This window comes from Artemia sp. Qi Xiang Cuo, chromosome 13 (genome assembly GCF_049724085.1).
Source record: "Artemia sp. Qi Xiang Cuo chromosome 13, ASM4972408v1, whole genome shotgun sequence".
Taxonomy (NCBI): Eukaryota; Metazoa; Arthropoda; class Branchiopoda; order Anostraca; family Artemiidae; genus Artemia; species Artemia sp. Qi Xiang Cuo.
Window position 1 is genome coordinate 6,586,155 of NC_142806.1, and position 19,148 is coordinate 6,605,302.

The following is a 19,148-nucleotide window of genomic DNA, read 5'->3' on the forward strand; positions in this document are numbered from 1 at the left end:
AACTACAGTAGATCCGTTTAGGATCTTAAACGCTGTGATGAATTTGCTGGTGTATTAATGCAGCCATTAGTTCCCACTTCACATTTGCAGCGTGTCATGACAGGTAGCTTAATGCTGCAGTGAGTACGCTAATGTCTTCAAGCTATTTGCCTTGATGTCCGGTCAATCATTTTAAAGCTGTATTGAGTTTGCTTAGATACATTTCACATTTACAAAATGTGGAAAAGCCATCCGTAGAACAGCATCGAATTTGCAGATGTACTTAATCGGAAGAACAGTAAAAATCGAATCAACAGTCGACGTATTAGACCGGAAGCCCGTTTGGAATTCTGGAAGAACTGCTAAGCATATTGATCGGATGCGTCAATATGCATGACTATTGTGAAAATTTTTGCGGCTTGGCTTGTAAGACTGATTGGTCGTCAGTTATCACAAACCCATTTAGAACCTTTCTTATGATGAGGGACTATAGTGACTTCGCACTATGTTGAGGAGAAGTGACCAAATTCCCAGACAGCTGTGGGGTTTCGTGATGAAGGCTAACAACGGGTTTACAGTTGACTTTCAGATGTTCCGGCTGTACTCCATCAGGGCCAGCAGCTTTATTTGTTCTAACACCTCTGATGGCAGATTCTATTTTCGAGCGAAGAGGGGGCGGTCTTTGGGTCCGTAGCTATAAGGCAAAATATAGATAGTACCGTTGGGTCAGGGAAGATGGTCAAATTCATTGTATTTTCAAAGTATTCTTTCCATCTACAGTGAATTTCATATGTGGATTGTATCTGATTCCTCGAGGAGGTAGCATGTTTGTGGGTCCTTCTTTTTAGCCAATTACCTTGCAAAAGTGTGAGTCCCCTTTCTTGAAAGCCGTTTCGCACTGTTCATATTTTTCCTTAATAAAGCTGCAGTGGAGACGATGTATGGCTTTCTATACAGCCCATTTGAGTTGCTTGCATTGGTATCATCTTTCCCTGTCATGCTTATTGCACTTTTTGTGATTCTTGCTTATTGCGATATTGCGCTTTTTATTGCAGAGCTGAACGATCTCATCCTTTTAACGAACATCCAGAGCTGAACGAGTCGAACGATCTCGTATTCCACGGCTTTTGCTCAGGCTTTTGAACACCTAATGGGGAGATAGTGAAATCTTAGAAAATCTGCGTCGTGCTTGTCATTAATTTGCCAATATCGTACTTAGACACAGTTGGCGGGAAGCTTGGGATGAATTTCAATATTTTCTGGAGCAAGGTGGCAATATAGGCTGTTCAGGTCACTTGGTCACTCAGGTAATCTATTCGAAATTTTTAGGGAGTCCCAGACTGTTTTGAAGCTATTTTAAGCCTCGTTGTAAAACTAGACACAACAAGCGGGTGGTCGCAATCGAAGTCACCACCGACCAGCGGGGCCATGTTAATAACAGATGACTACCAACACATAAGGATAAAATCTAAATACATAAGGATAAAGTCTAAGAGATTTAGAATTCTTCCAGTAGGGAAATTCCAGGTAGCTTTTTGTCCGGGTATGTACTCCAAAAGTGTGTTCATGATGACTAGATAGGTGTCTCAGGAGAATTCAATCAGGCGTCACCTCTTTTGTTTAGTTGTTCATGACACAATTGACCCATCACATCTTCATGATCTTCGTGTTCCATGCCAGCAATAGCATTAAAGCTGCCAATGACAGAAATTATGTCCTTTTTCGGGGCAGAATTGACTAGATCTTAAAGCAAGAGATAGAAACTTTTAGACTCTTCGTCATCTCTGCTGGAATCCGGAAGGTAAACTTGAATAAGTTTAAGATTGACAGGTGAGCTTCTGAGACGGATCATAATAAGTCGTTTGGAGATGAGATGCAATCATCACAGATCTTCTAGCCTTTCTGGACAGTAAAAATCCACCTCCCTGCCGATGTTTTCCATTATTGCGTCCAGAGAGAAAAGGATGGCGTCACCGTGTTTCTTTTTACCAGAAATTGGACAGTGAGTTTCCGATAGACCGATAACGTCCCAACTATACCGGTTTATCTCTCTCAGATGTAGGCCCATTTTTCCTTGTTTAGCAAGGGCTCTGAAACTGAGGGTACCAATTGACAGCGTTTGGCGATACAATGACCCCAAGTAAGCATGACCATCCTCTAAACAGATGAATATAAGTGTTTAAAACAACCTGGCTATCTGGTTCTGATTAGCCATTTGAAAAATGGTCCAAAATGGTTTCTACTGTTTCTGCTACATCTGATATTGGTCTTATGTAGTAGATAATCCTAAGGTTCTAACCTATAATCGTACTACTGTTCCCCATAGTAATTCATGGTATTACTTAAAAATGTTGTGCATGGCAAAATTCATGGTAATTAACTCCCATTCAGGGTAATAATGTCACTGCTCCTCTTGTAGATTACACCCAGTGGTTTGATGTCTCCTTTATAGGTCATGGAGGCTTTGTGCAGAATAGCACCTTGCATTTGTTGTATATTTTTTTTTATTTTTTTTAGAATCTAGAATTTGAAGAATTCAGTGTTCTTTTTTTTCTTTTTTTTTAATATCTTGTCCGGTACAGTATTCCGCGTTTGCTTAAATACAGTTGCTAATATTAGTTTTGAACAATCCAGGCTATTTATGCAAAGACTTGAAAATTTTTAAATCTTTAGAGTTTAAATTAGAAAAAAATTTGACCCCCAGGAATATTTAAAAGACTTTTCAGTCTTTGTATTTCACTGAAGGCATAAACCGGCTTCTTGTGATTAATTTAGGGTTTCTAACATAATTCAGAAGTTAGAGATATGACACAGAAGACTCTCAGGTGTGGCATATATGGCTTCCCTCGGCTCCGTTTTAGTTGATTTTGTCACGGATTATATATTTTCTGCTTACAGTTATTCCATTATTATTTATAATTGTGCTGTTTGGGTTATAGATAAACATATATAAATAAAGAAAACCAAAAATAATTGAAGAAAAACCTTCATGATATATTGCATTAATGGTCATATTAAAACAAAGAAAGTAAGTAAGACGGCACTAGACCCTTAAGGTCCAGACCGGCGTGCTGATCTCCGTTTCGTGGCCCCTCAGCCAGGAAGTGGGCCAGCCATTCTGTACTTTCACACACCCTTCCTGCTTACCTTCCCCAGCATTCTCCAGGTACCCATTTCGAGCTGGGTCAACTCTGGCTGAGCTTAGAAAGTCACGCTACTGACCCCCGTCCCAAACCAAATAACTGGCGACGCCTGGGATCGAGTCCGTGCCCCTTCTCAAACCAGCGCACCAACCACTTAGCCAGGGGGTTTCCAATTAGCCAGAAGACATTAAAACAAAACCGTGCATTCAACTTCTTAGTAGACATATTTACTCCTGTTTCTCCTTGTATCTCAAAGGCAAGACCTTTATGGAGCCCTGAATGCGAGCTAGCAACCCTGAACGATTAGTACTCTACACTAAAAAATCTCAGACGGAAAAATTCATTAAAAAAAGATGCCTACCAATCCTTCAAGCAACTATAGCCGTTGCATTACTTGTATATAACGTATGCCACACCTGTAATACCCACAATACCCTTGTAAAGTACCCGTGTAAACGGGTATTTTATTTTCGGAAGATTTTGAATCTTTTAAGATTAAAAAGATCAATAAAACTAATACACATAGCCATAAAAAAAGCAATATATTGACTTACATAAATATAGAAAGATCAATATCAATAAAATTCAAAAAAGCCATTAGTGGATAAAATAATAGAGGAATATTACGTTATAATAACGTTATAATTAATAAATATTACGTTAGGGTCAATGAAGGACGTTATTCAGGTTATTACGTTAAACATTTTTCAGGTTAGAGTCAGTGAAGGACGAAATTATGAAAGTCTTACGTCTGAGTTTTCTTTGGCAGTTTCTCCACCTTTACCTCCTTGTACTTCAAAGCCAAGGCCTGTATGATCTCGAAGAAGAGTGCAGAAGACACGTTCGTTCTTACGCGGACTTGTTTTTGTCGGGATACCCACATTCTGATCATTAAACTAAAAAAAAAGTAAAAATATAAATGTTAGAAAAACAAATATAAAATTTCAACACCAAAAAATTGACAGTATGGCATTCAAGGAAAAATGAACACTTGAAAAAATATTAATTATTATATTGAAATATTATTGTTGATTGTGTAGAAAGTAGGTGATGAAGAACAAGAAGAGTGGAAGATTTGACCTGATTAGAAATCTGTAACACCAATTATAATTACCATAAATTACCCCACTAAAATAACACTACTAAATTACCATAAATAATCATGCATACCATTTATCCAAAAAAGAAATTTAAAAGAAGGGTAAAAAGAATTCTTTCAAAAAGTTTTTTTTAATGTGTTGATAAAAGCATTAACATATTATGCTGATAAATATGTAAGTTGAAGTTCTAACCTTTCATCAAAAAATCATATTTGAAAGTTACTATAGCAAAATAATAACAAAAATATAATATTAAAACAGTCCGTATTTAAAAAAAAAAAAAAAAAAAAAAAAAAAAAAAAAAAAAATCCTAATTAATTTTGAAGAGGAAAACAATAAGAAACAATCAAAATTCCACATTGAGGCGGATTCAATCTTTTTTTTTAACTTTGGGGCAGTCTAAAAAACCAAACAAATGATTAATTATTAATCGATTACCAATTAACGTTAATTATATAATTAACGATTAATTATACATGTAACTCAATAGTTGATTTTCTGTTAATTTTGAAATAAAGTTATCAAATATTTTGCAATAGATTCCATTGATTGCATCAAGACGCTGGGCAATTGCAGACAGAGAAAAGCTAAGACAGATAGTCCAAGTAATAGAGAGGCAAATGTTCAAATGGCTTGGACACGGATAAATGGCAGGAGTATAATAATCGTTAATTAATCGTTGTAGTAACTCTGAGCCGTAGTAACTCAATAGGCATTGGGCTATATTGGGCTACCCGACTAAAATATGCATTGAACTCATAAATTTTATTAAAACAAAAGAAATTGAAAATTAGTAATTGAAATTGAAATTGAAAATTCAAAACAGGGAAAGGTACGAATATGCCGAGTTTTTTGTTATACTGTCTAAAAGATGGGACAAAATTCTGGAAAGATTTCAATGTTGTTTGCTATTTAAAAATGATTCCTTTGATTCTAAGGAGTTTTAGCTAAACAAGTGTAGGGTATTTGTACTTAATAAGCATGGGCTATATAACGCGTATTTCATAAGTGTGCGGGAAAAAGGGAAAGAAGGGAATTAATCACAAAAAGGGATATAAGTGGGATATTAAAGCAAAAAAGAAAAGAAGACAGCATGCTTCTTAAGAAAAAGCTATTTTATTCATAGTTTTTAACACACTAACAAAACCATTGTAGAGCAGAAGAAAAGTAAATCTAGAATACTAAATTTACAAAACATAAAGTTTTTTGTTTATGGATTTCGACTATTCTTTGTGCACTATTTACAAAAAGAAGGACGGTTAGCCCTGTGGTGTAAGGCAAAAACAAATTTGAAACAAAACACTCCAATCTTCAAATATTTTTGTAAGGGACCAAGGATATTTAACGGATAAAAAAGGATTAACAATTAAACAAAATAAGAAAATTAAAATATAACTAATCGATAGATCTGAAGAAATTCAGCCAGCTGTCATTTAAGACGTTTTAAATTACCGACAAGAAAAATCAAGCACGATAGTCAAGCGGTAAAACCAGCGGTGACCAAGCGGTAAAAACCGGTTTTACTCAAACCGGTAAAACCGGATAGTCAAGCGGTAAAACCAGCGGTGACCAAGCGGTAAAACCGGTTTTACTCAAACCGGTAAAACCGGATAGTCAAGCGGTAAAACCGGTGTAAAACTGGAGCTGATCATTGACAATTTTTATAAAAAAAAAAAAAAAAAAAAAAAACAACAACAAAAACATGTTCTAAGCGGTAGATACATGCAAAAAAAAAAGAAAACCAAAAAAAGAGAAGAATTTCCTCTAACGTTGGTCTGGACCCCCGCCCCCCAATAGGAAAAATTGTCCCGATCAAATTGTGATCTCAAAATGCACGAATGGTTACATATTTATACACCAAGGTAATTACTTTTGATCCTGAGATAAAAAGTAGTGACATAAATACTGACTTTTATCTTAACTTGTTTACAGAAATTTGTTTTTATTTAGATCAGACATAAATAGACAGAGGGGGTTTGGGGGGCCTTCCTTTTTATAAATGACGGCTCATATTAATATCCCTCTAAAATAATTAAATCTCTCAAATGCTAACCCTGATCCAGAGCTGAATAGAAAAAAAATATTATTTAATATAGCCACATACAGCGAACTCGCTGGAAAGTATCCTTACTTGCTAACTTACACTGTGAAAGATACGGGAGAGGAGGCTGGGGCAATATACGGCAGTAAAAAAAGAGAATATGGTTCAGGTGGTAATTAATATAAAATCAGTGGATATTACACATCCCGGTTTTAAAGATAGCAGCGGTGACTCAACTAGTTAACTTGATTTTTAAAAGGCCTACAATAGAAAAAACAAATTCAACACAAAAGGCTCAGGTCTTCAATTATCTTTGCAAATGAGAGAAAGACATCTAGCGAAAAAAAAACCCATCTACAACTAGAAAAAATACGGAATTTTATCCCCAGAAATAACAAACAATGTGATTGGTTGCGAGAATCTTTTTTTGCATTTTTTTTTTATCTCAAATTTTATCACCAGAAGTAAGAAATAATGTGATAGGTTTGGATAAATACCGGTATATGGGATGTTGATCTCTCTTAATCTAACTAGTAAAATCGTAATGGATAATAATTATAGCTTACTGATGACAGATTTCCATGTGAACTGGCAAGCTGGGCTGTGCTTAGGGGTTGACTATACATACGTAAACCGGACACAGGGGTTGCGGGAACAGAGATACCTGGCAAATGAAAGTATAATCAAACCGTATAAAGGGTGTATATACACTTCTGGCATCTATAAAATTGCCAAAAGTAGACTCGGAAAATAATCACAGTTGCCCAAATTGTTTTAAAACAGCATGCAGCATAATTAGAAGCAGCCCTGAAAATCGTATGAATAGACTTCCTGAATACAGTGAAGTGATTATTTAGATATTATAATGTTTATTTCAGAAGAGTTTAGTTCAGCCTCCCCCTCCTGAAACCCAGGGTTCTACTGTACTAGGCAGCCTGGATGCATATTTCCTTTTTTAAAGAGTTTTGAAACGACCAAAAGGAGAATCTTAGAAAAGCTCGGTTTCCAGGTATGAATAGACCTAATTTAGGTCCAAGCAAGGCCGTACCCAGGATTTTTTTTTTCGAAGGGGTTTTACTCAAAGATTTTTTTTTTCGGGGGGGGGGGTTACACAAAAAAAAACGCGTACAAATTTTGCTTATATCCATCTTTGTTACGTTTTTACGAGGAAAAAAACATTTCGGGAGGGGTTCAAACCCCCCTCTGGGTACGGCCTTGGGTCCAAGAGACAAAGCTGTTTCTATTTTGACGCCCTTGATACTTAAAATGACATAAAAAAAAATGCAAAAACAATTCCAAAAGAGTCAAAATAGATGAAGAAGAGGGCAGTACGTCTAAATGTTACAAAAACTAATTTTATAATGAAAATCATTTAAAATCCACAGTCTAGTTTGTTCGTAAACTCGGCCACATTAGGACTTCTACCTCAAAACATGAGCATTTTACAATTCTGCGTTGGATACCAGTTTTTTAAGAGGCGAATCCATTCCATACTATTTCCAGACTCGGGAAGAGAAAATCAATTCATTTTTTTTTTCGGTTCCATACATTTATCATTCCTTATGTCTATGCCTTCTATTTTTCTCTCTCTTTCAGAATTTATTATTTATTTTTTAGTTTTATATTTGCAAAAAAAAGAAAAAAAGAAATTACGGACATAAAGAATTTTAATGGTAAGGTTTTGCTTTCCTTGCAAGTAGCGCAGTGTACGTTGTGATGGTTTCCACAGAATTTCCACAGAAATCGCCTGTCACATCGCCTACGATTTCATCTTGACGCCACTGTGTGGAGACAACCACGTGGTCGAGCGAGAGGATCCGATAGCCTACAGGATCCCATCCAAATCCTATGCATTTTTCTTTTGGAAAGTTCTAGCATAAAGTAACTTATCTACTTCTTCTTTCATTATTTGAGCTGTTGCTGATGGCACCTCGACAAGTCCTAAGAACCACAAGCGAGCTACAAGGGCCATAGACTTAACAACAGGTTTCTCCATCGATTAATCCAGCAAGATTGATGCGACAGGCCTACGATTTCATCTTGACGCCACTGTGTGGAGACAACCACATGGTCGAGCGAGAGGATCCGATAGCCTACATCAGTTCCTAAACAAGCTAAGAATAAGACCTGAAAAAGCACCCGCGACTGCTCAAGACCGGGTGTTCTGAAGGAGAATAGCTCTCTCGATGCTGGATCCAAGCCGGCAAGAGAAGCAAGTCAAGATTAGATTTCCCCTAAACTAAATTCCTTTTTAAAAATATTCTATAGCATTTTTAGTTTAGTAAGTTTAGTTCATTATTATAGCTTGTATGCATGAAAGCTCTTACCACATAGAGACTTGATAATCAAATACAAAATCAACAAATAATAGAAAGTAACACTGTAAGTAGCGACGAAGACCACACTGCCTTTCCATAACAAACAGCAAAAGCACGAAGAACAATAGGTAAATCTTTTTGCAAGACAGTGGAGCTAATTTGAATGAATATTTCGGCCCTCTGTCCAAGGGCCGTCCTCAACAAGACAAAAATATATAAAAGATAAAAGACTCACAGCAACATGCGACCAATAAAACAAAAAATTAAAAAATTTTCAAAGCAGTCCTAGCATCGTAGTTTCGATAAACTCAATTTTACTATTTATAGAAAACCAACACACAATAATATCTATTTGCATTTTAAATCAACCCCCCCCCACCCCCAAGTTAAAAGAGCAGTCGTAATATCCCTCGTCAATCGTGCCCTAAGCATTTGTTCTGATTCCCACATCACAGCAGAATTAAACTTTATCAAGGACATACTTTTTGGAAATGGGTATCCTATTTTATTTATTAATAGTGTCATTAACTGTACACTGAAAAGACATTTACGTAAAATTAATGATAGTTTACCATGTGAGATTTCTGACAAGCCCTTAAACATAATTTACCTCCCCTACATCCCAAAAATCCTTACAAATCTTAAAAAAGTTTGCACAAAAAATAATCTGTATGTAGTATTCACAAATAATTTTAAAATCCTAAATTTTATAAATTCTGGTAAAGATAAAACCCCAGTTACTCGCCAAAGAGGGGTCTATCAAATACCATGCGATTGTGGCAAATACTATGTAGGTAGAACACACCAGAATTTAGAAAACCGTATACAACAGCATAAAGATGATATAGTCAAAGCTCTAAATTCTAATGTTTCCACTGTTTCATTTGATTCTGCATTAGGGAGCCATATTTTTTGAAAATCCTAGCCACAATATACTTTTTGATGAATCCGCCCTTATTAGCAATGACCTCGGCATAAAGCAGATAGTCCGAGAATCAATTGAAATCAGACTTAAGATTAATAATGATATTTTCTTAAATAGGGACTTGGGGGAATATACACTAAATGGTCTATACACAAATTTAATGAAAAATGATCGTACAAAATATTTTAAAAAACCAATAGACATTAACACAGAATCGGTCACAAAAAGACCTTTGAGGTTAGCTGCCAAAAAGGCTGGATTAGCAAAAAGAACGTGTTTTTAAATTATTTTTCTTTCATCTTATTGAATCGCCTTGTTTCACCTTACTTTTTATCAGTCCTGGTTGAACTTCGCTGAAGTAAGGATACTAGGACTGCTTTGAAAATTTTTAAATTTTTTGCTTTATTGGTCGCATGTTGCTGTGAGTCTTTTATCTTTTATATATTTTTGTCTTGCTGAGGACGGCCCTTGGACATAGGGCCGAAATATTCATTAAAATTAGTTCCACTGTCTTGCAAAAAGATTTCCCTATTGTTCTTCGTGCATTTGTTGTTTGTAACACTGTAAGGGAATTCGAACTACGTTTTGGTGCAAAAGTGGTCTTAGAAAAGGAAATAGAAAAAAAACTAGAAAAAAAACAACAAATTATACAGGAATATATCAATAATCTATAATAATATTAAGTTGATATAAAACATTATTTATAAAGACTTTGGCAAGCCATGGAAGCCAAAATCTCTGCATAATAAATTAAACAACAGTCAAATAATGATATGAACTTTTAAGGAAATATTTTATACGAAAAAAAGTTTATGAAATAAAACTAAAAATTAATTTTATTTCTAATTAATAAAATCAATGAAAAAATACTTAAAATGAAAATCCACTCAAAAATAACTTTCCATTAATAGCTACTTCAAAATTAACTAAGCTTGGAAAATAAATTTTATTAAGCCTAATCTACAAAAGTAAAACTTGATGCAATGCCAGGGAATAAACAAAATGGAGCTAATTAAAAAATTATTATAATTGGAGATGACAAAAGCCACAGAACACAAATAACGATTACCATACGAAAAATAGTATACATAGTGAAGAAGAAGGAAAAAAACCTTTCGGCCGATCCAAATTGTGTGTTGGGATAGAGCTGCGAAGGGAAGCCGTGCTAGGAGGAGGAGATACTGCGTGACTGCTTAAACTGGACACGGAAGAAATGGAATGCCGAGGCGCAGGAACAGGAGGAGCACCAATCGGGAAGGCGGAACTGGCATTACTTGCTATGCTTAGGGGACGCTGATCTGGTCGTCTCATCTGGAATGAAAGAACAAAAACTGCTAAAATGTTGCATTTTAAATTATAGTACAAATATTATACTATTTTATGTTGATTTAAATTATGTTTATACAAGGCTGTATCCAGGATTTTTTATTTTTTAAGGAGGGGGGTAGGTACCACAAAAACTTTTAAAAAAGCATCAAAAATTTGTTTATGTACATTTTCTTTACGTTTTTACGAGTCAGATAAACATTTCTGGGAGGGGGGAAAGGTTCAAACCCCTTAACCCCACTGGATACGGCCTTGCTGGATACAGCCTTCAGGGGGGGTCCAATTTTTTAAATTTAAAGCATCAAAAATTTGTTTATATGCATTTTCTTTACGATTTTACGAGTCAGATAAACATGTCTGGCGGGGGGGCGGGGTTCAAACCCCCTAAAACCCCTGGATACGGCCTTGTGTTTATATTCACATATAGAAATAAAAAAAACGTTAGTATTATAAACTGTACCTATCATCTTAATATAAATAACAAAACGTTACAAATATTATAATATAAATTGTTATATTGCAAAAAAGTGAAAAAAAACTACAAAAAAGTTAGTTGCATTTATGAGATGTATGTTTTTGTGAATCATATGTCAAATCGATTATTTTTACGAAATAGACATAGTAAAAAATGTCAAAGAAGATACATCGCTTATTTTGATTATTTATTTCACAAAGAGATAAAGCAATAACAATACAACATGCTACGATATCTGAAGAATAAAGGTGGACCCTACTAAGAGAAAACCATTTAAATAAAAAAACAGAAGAAAAAAGCAGGATGAAATAAAAAGAAAATGAACGCGATGCCGGTCAGCGAAAAAACAAAAACAAAGGAAGCGATCTTACGCGTTACGGATAACTATCCGCTCACACGAATAAACCCCGTCAGATTTCTAATTCAAATAAAAGAACCATTTCGAAGCAGATTTTCCACCCACAACTCTTCCCCCTCATCCAGTCCTTTTTTTAAATCCCTTAACCTTACATTGTATTTAAGGGCCCAATATTTTGCAATACATACAAAAGCGATATTTTTTACTGTGAGCTGGGAATAAAAATCAAATAACTAAAAACATACTAGAATATCGATTAGGACGATTCCATGTGTTTCATATTGTCTCTTAGAAATGCATGACAGGTTAAGATAGTTTAGTTACGTTTTATAGATGAGCGATGAGAGGTTGCCAAAAACATGGACTCAACGAAAAGCTGGAGGCCCTCGAACAGGGTGGGGATGGGGGTTCAATTCTCTTGACCTTATAGTATATATATTTAAGGCCCCAATACTTTACAATACATTCCAAGGCGATATTCTTTTTATTGTGAGTTGGGGATAAAAGATGTCATTACAAATATACTAGAATATGGCTTAGAGCGAGTCCTCGTATTTGCTATTGTATCTTAAGAATACATGACAGGTCAAGATAGGTTAGTTACGTTTTATGCAGGAGGGATGAAAGGTGGTCAAAAATCGTCGGACTAAATAAAAAGCTTGATGCCATCAAATGGGGTGGGAAAAGGCCCTATGAAGATGTCAAGAAAGTTAGAATTTCTCGGAAAGGGGTAAGGAGTAAAGCTCTGGACAGAGTTGAGTGAAGGAGGAGCACATAACACCGCGTCGGCCTTAGGAGGCTTGGCGCTGCGATGAGTTGTTAGTGACAGAGGTGTTTTAAATCTGTAAACTTTAGTGTCTTGCTTATCGAAACAGAAACACATGGACGAAAACAGAAAAAAGCTAAACAGACTGAAATATTTTCAGTTCGCAAAGGGAAACTAATCAGAAATCCTGAAAACATTAAAGATTGTTCCTTTGGAAATTGTGTATGACATTACTGGAGCCCTCTCCCATTTCAAGCCAAAATATTCTGCCTCCAACCCGCCTTCCCGGAGGTCGGATGTGCGTGCAACAGTGTACAAACAAACTTCCACTACGATAAGACTTCTACAAAATTTATATTGTTCCAATTTGAGTAGTTTAAATATCCGATGTCGGTATTCAACCCTCTAGACAGATATTTCTAGTAATATTAAGACGATCGTCCATTTACGAACTATACTGTTTTTATTTGCGATAATAAACTCGCCACCTGTTCAACCCTGGAGGGGGAGGGGAAGGGTCAAAAATCTTGGGAGAAAGGGGACTGAAATTTAGTAACGTTTTTTTTCTTTTCTTTGTTTTGGCTACTCGGATCCGTACAAATGTAAAAACGAAACCGGACACCTCTGGATCCACCACTAGAAGGGGGTTGATTTCGCAAACAAAGGGGGGAAATAGGTTTTATATACAGATGCAAAGACAAGAAATAATTAGTTCCGTTTTAGCTTTGATTATGCTTATTCACGCAAATAGAAAGTAATGTAATGAAGTATGTATCCGCCTTCAGGCTGTAAGATCCCACAAGTGAAGAATTGTCATCTGCGAGAAGAAAAAAAAAATCTCGATCATTATATAATTATAATGATCACAACTCACTCCATTGTATTTCAATGGAGTGAGTTGTTTGGTGACTAGGACAAGATCAGGGCGGTAAGCTGTATCGTTTCATTCCGTTTATATTTATCTTATTACCTTCATCAGGTTATATTTAGCTTATTATTATCTTATCATTATAATTATAGATTAGAGCCTTTGTTGCCTTCAATTACCTTTGTTGATTCAATGATGAACAAAGACTAGATAGCCGTTAGGCCATCCCTTGTCTGTTTAGGCCAGGAGCTATTTTAATATGGTCGTCTTCAGAATTGGGAAAGGAGTACGGAGTTGCGATCACGGTTGCCACCTGCAGAACGAAAGCGCTACTTTAGCACTATTTCATCACGTGTAGCACTTACTACACTGAATGATCACATAGTAGCCCTTTCGAGCTATAATTTGTAGCACTTCCGTGCTAAAATTTTCCTTTTTGTCTTGAACGAAATAATGAAGATATTGAGAAAAAGGCAGAGAAATGGACAAAAAACTGAGTGCCTTTAACCCGTATTTGTTTCGAAAGATTGGCGCAAAGTTGATATAGCCAAGACTGCTTTGTTTGCCGTATTTGTTTCGAAAAGATTGGCGCAATGTTTTAAATAATCAGATAAAAAAGTGAAAAAATTAACCTAAAACTAATCTAAGCAAACTTAAACACACCATGCGCGAGACGCACAATTCTTTTTTTTTGTTTTACTAGAACCGAAAATCGTCGTGTAGCACGCAAATTTGGGCATGGGAAATTTTAACACTTTATGAACTGACCGTGGTGGCAACTCTGGTTGTGATACAGCAATTTCAAACCACATGCTGTTTATCAAGGCCTTGGGATAAAAAAAAAAACAAAAAAACAACAACAAACAAACATAGAATTAGATCTAAAATAAGTCTAATATCTTCCTTCCCTATTCTTAGTTTTTTCCTATGTTAAATTCTAATAGACGGGCAAAACCCTCAACTTCTGTAATAATATTATTAGCTTCTTTCAAGTAGGAACATTTTAGTCTTACCATATTAGTTAGAATGCTTACTTTTAATCAATATTAATAAAATTTCACTTCTGGCTAAAATATGGACAAAAATTGATCAAGATATCAGAAATTGTGAACTATAACTGTTGAATTTTCAATTCTAATAAAATAACTTAAACTAATTAGGTAAAATTCTCTTATTTTCTAATAAACTCTTAGTTTTTCTTTACCTGTGTTGTCTTGTATATTTTATTACGAGGTTAGGATATATCAAGATTTTGTCTATATTTTAATTCCTCGTGATTACTTCAAATCTTCCACTCGACGCTTAATTAGGGTGTATTTAGGTCTCATGGCTGAATTTGAACATTTTAATCGAAGCCATGAAGTTCCCCTCAAATACCCATTACACATTATGTTTGATCATGGGTCTGAATTGAAGGATTCTTTGGTCTGTATGATTGAAGTTCCTAAAGTAAGGCAACTGGGACCACACCCCCTCACCTCGTTTTGCACTATTTGACTCAGCTTGACAAAGAAAATATCTAAACAAAACACTAGCTTTATCAACATTAGCATCAACCTTATGCGATCAGACACGTGTCTTGAACGAAAAGAGGTTAAGCACATAATCCAAATTTCGGGTTTCATAATAACTGCTACTTACAGGTTTGGAAACACATTGATTATAAATACAGTTTCTTATAGTATACTTTATAAACAAATAGCAGAGCCAAACTTCACATATTTAAAGTATAGACCTAAAATTTTAATGGGGGTTTACAAAAACTTGTAGCCTACATGAGGGCGGCTTTGCATTGGGCATTAATACAGTGTTAACACTTAAGAGTAATAATTGTTTAAATATAAATATTATGTTTCTTCTGAAACTGTTTATAGTTTAAAATCATGCTGCACGTTTTGCTGGTCTGATTGTCAGAAAATTTCCCCCATTTTTAACAGCTTCACTATTCTATCGGCCAATATTATAAGATTTTTTCCCTCAAGAATTTTACTTTTATTCTCTCTTTTCTTATTCCCTTTATTATCTCTTTTTCTTTCTCTCTCTTTTTGTCTTCAGTAAGCCCTTAATTAAAATTTTATACAATGAGGTATTTCGACATAAATTCAGGTATTTCGGTTAAAATTATCTTGCTTCTATCTACCTTGCTTGTTTTGGCAATTTGTTTTAATTTTTGACTCTGATAAAGTCCAAAAATTTTGTCTCTTTGACAAGCTGACCTAGCTCAGACTATCCTGACCAGAAAAGCCTTGCTAGCCTAAAAAAAAAACTCAATTCCTACCTCAACTTGAGGTTGTATTTTGGCAACCTCTCTTTCAGCCCGTAGAGTGAGCAGGGTTCCAGCAGCACGTAAGAAATCCACTGCTTCATAATGATCAACTTCAATACACGAGGCGTTATTTACAGCTAAAATTTTGTCGCCTACCTAAAAATATATTTAGAATAAGAATACAGCGAAAAGACAGTATACGGGATTAAAAGCAGAGGAGGTAAGATTGTTAGATAAAAAGAGAAAAAAAAAATATTTGCTTCTTATAAAAAAGGCAAAATTCATGTAATTTACCTAAAGTAAATATTTAGACACTATCAATATAAAAAAGTAGCATAGAGTAGCGACAGAGGAGGCTGGTTTCCACAAGAAATATGGTACAACGGCAGGGCCGTATCCAAGATTTTTTATTATTATTTTTTTTGAGGGGGGGGGGGGGTTACAACAAACTTCAAAAAACCCATGAAAAATTTGTTTATATTCATTTTTGTTACGTTTTTACGAGTCAGATAATCATTTCGAGGGGGGGGTGAAGTCCCCCCCCCTGCATACGACCTTGTATAAGATTGAAGGTGAATGTTTCGTGGCGCAGTGCAGCAAAAAGTTCTGTACATTGTCTGAGTGAGCAATGAAACGACGACACGGGTAAGGACATGGATGTCAGTGTGATAGGAGGAAGATTGAAGGCGAGTTTACGAGATCAGGAGATTCAAATATGACTGGAGGAGATAGCAAAGACCCCGTCTCTAGATCTCTGTGTTCAAATTAAAGGGGCTTGAGGAGAAGACATCTCTTTTAAGGCAGAAGTACAGGGGATGAGTGGGGCTATCTCGTGTGAGAGAGGTGGGTTACCGCTTAGAGAAAAAAAGGGAATATATGGGCTAGACCAAGCAGCAAAACGGTTGTTATCTTTGTCCAGTGTGTCGAGGTATCAAGAAAACCTTTTGCATTTTGTGGGCGACTCTGAAGATCTGATGGAATTATGGATTTATTTTTCCCATTTTTTGGGGAAAAAAAATTATTGATCAAAATAATTGGATAAGAAGAATGAGAAAAAAGATTTAGGGGAAATTCTAAAGCTGAAATTTCCGAGATAAGGACTGAATCTAGACTCTATGAAGTGTTATCGCTTGTTGGTTTGTTCTGTGTTCGTTTCGTCATAGCCCTTGTTGACTTTTATTCTAATAAATTATTGTTTTTGTTATTATTTAAAACAATAGCATAAGTATAAAGACAAGTGGAATAATAAATCTGTATAAATATAATTCTGCAAGTATACTGTAAATATAAATTGAATGCCATAAGTATAAATAGGATACTGCGTAAAATGCTATATCAAGGGGATACATAATGTACAGGTTCAAGAGCAGAGACGATAAGATCACATTTGTGATCTTGTGAAAGAAAAACATTTGTTTCTTACAAAAAGACAAACTGGGAAAATAAAGCAAAGTAAACAAAATTCAGGTAAGCAAACCCCATAACAATATGGCCTTATTTCACAAGAAATTTATTAGTAAATTTATACGTCATTCTTACTGATACAGACTCCCATACAGATTAAGTTAAGATGGGAGGGAAGGGGTAACTTCATACTCTTTGATGGTACTGAACTTAACACATTGAAACTCATTAAAAATAAATTAACTGTATCTTCTTCCTCTTCTTAAAAACAGTTGTGACCGATACACGGGCCATGTCTGATTCACGGGCGTGACCGACACATGGGCCGCAAAAATAGTTCTCCGGGTTTCAGTTCTCACTTAGGATTTTGGCAAAGTATTAACATTCTTTATCCCCGGAACGGTTTTTTTATACCAACAATCTTCTTTGATCAGAAATAATTAATATTAATATCAATAATTAATATTATTATATAATATGAATATCAATAATTAATATTAATAATTAATATCCGAAATAATTGTTCTTTGATCAGAAATAATTACCCTTGCTCTCGTACAGTCATGTTTCTGTTCTTTGTTTTTGTTTTCTTACTACATCAAATGAATAAATATCTTATTAAAACACTAATACAAAAATTCGGATTTTTAAAGTTGTTTAGTGTCGTAGAGATCTCCCCCTTCCTTGAAAGGGTTAACTCTCACTTTCGTGTTTTTTATTTCGACTAGATGGCCTTGACAAGACTCCATATGCCGTTGCCAAGACTCCAGATGCGCCCTATTGAGACTATATGGTCCATTCATTGGCATCCCAAGAATCTTCCCCGTAGAGATCTTCCCCCTCCTTGAAAGGGATAACTCTCACTTTCGTGTTTTTTATTTCGACCAGATGCCCTTGCCAAGACTCCATATGCCGTTGCCAAGACTCCAGATGCGCCCAATTGAGACTATATGGTACATTCTTTGGCACCCCGAGAATCTTCCCCGTAGATATCTTCCCCTTCCTTGAAAGGGTTAACTCTCACTTTCGTGTTTTTTATTTCGACCAGATGGCCTTGCCAAGACTACAGATGCCGTTGCCAAGACTCCAGATGCGCCCGATTGAGACTATATGGTCCATTCTTTGGCACCCCGAGAATCTTCCCCGTAGAGATCTTCCCTTTCCTTGAAAGGGTTAACTCTCACGTTCGTGTTTTTTATTTCGACCAGATGGCGTTGCCAAGACTCCAGATGCTGTTGCCAAGTCTCCAGATGCGCCCCATTGAGACTATGTTGTCCATTCATTGTCATCCCGAGAATCTTCCCCGTAGAGATCTTCCCTTTCCTTGAAAAGGTTAACTCTCACTTTCGTGTTTTTTATTTCGACCAGATGCCGTTGCCAAGACTCCAGATGCCGTTGCCAAGACTCCAGATGCCGTTGCCAAGACTCCAGATGCGCCCCAAGGGTTAACTCTCACTTTCGTGTTTTTATTTCGACCAGATGCCGTTGCCAAGTCTCCAGATGCGCCCCATTGAGACTATGTGGTCCATTCATTGGCAACCCAAGAATCTTCCCCGTAGATATCTTCCCTATCCTTGAAAGGGTTAACTCTCACTTTCGTGTTTTTTATTTCGACCAGATGCCGTTGCCAAGACTCCAGATGCCGTTGCCAAGACTCCAGATGCGCCCCATTGAGACTATGTGGTCCATTCTTTGGCACCCCGAGAATCAGGACTCGAGAAGTATGACCAACGCTTAGAACAAAACAGCACAACCAATCCCCCATAAAATGCAATACTCACCAAAGTATTTTGGAGAATTTGTTGGATAGTTTGGTGACTAAAAGATACATCATTCAATTCACCATTGAACGATCCCTTTCCAAATACAACAACAAATACACTCATAAATAATTGAATTCCATCCCCATTTTTTTTTTTTTTTTACTCGCTTAAAGTTTTCTGTAGGAGGTATTAAAACCAAGGCCAGGCTCTTTGTCTCTCCAGAAATAAGGATTAGTGTGACTGGCTTAAGAGGATGTAACACACCTGAAGCACATTTTCGCAAATCAAAAGTCAAATGTGCCAAAAGTGAAGTGTAAAGTGTGCGTCCCCTGCAAGTATCACGGGGACGAAATCAATTCCAAACAGGTTATACAATAGCCTATAAAAACTATACTTCGATTCCACTGTCTAGAGCT

The 19,148-nt window shown here is 36.0% G+C and overlaps 1 protein-coding gene across 5 annotated transcripts in view; it reads right to left on the reverse strand.

Moving 5' to 3' along the window:
* scrib (scribble planar cell polarity protein) overlaps positions 1 to 19,148 on the reverse strand; it is a 214,732-nt gene that overhangs the window by 86,246 nt on the left and 109,338 nt on the right. For all 5 annotated transcript variants that reach the window (XM_089098677.1, XM_089098679.1, XM_089098678.1 and 2 more), the window contains 4 exons: positions 15,578 to 15,721; positions 10,619 to 10,817; positions 6,830 to 6,927; positions 3,872 to 4,018 (listed from right to left, as the gene is read on the reverse strand). In XM_089098677.1, coding sequence (XP_088954803.1) covers positions 3,872 to 4,018; positions 6,830 to 6,927; positions 10,619 to 10,817; positions 15,578 to 15,721 — 588 coding nt within the window. The remainder of the gene's footprint in view (positions 1 to 3,871; positions 4,019 to 6,829; positions 6,928 to 10,618; positions 10,818 to 15,577; positions 15,722 to 19,148) is intronic.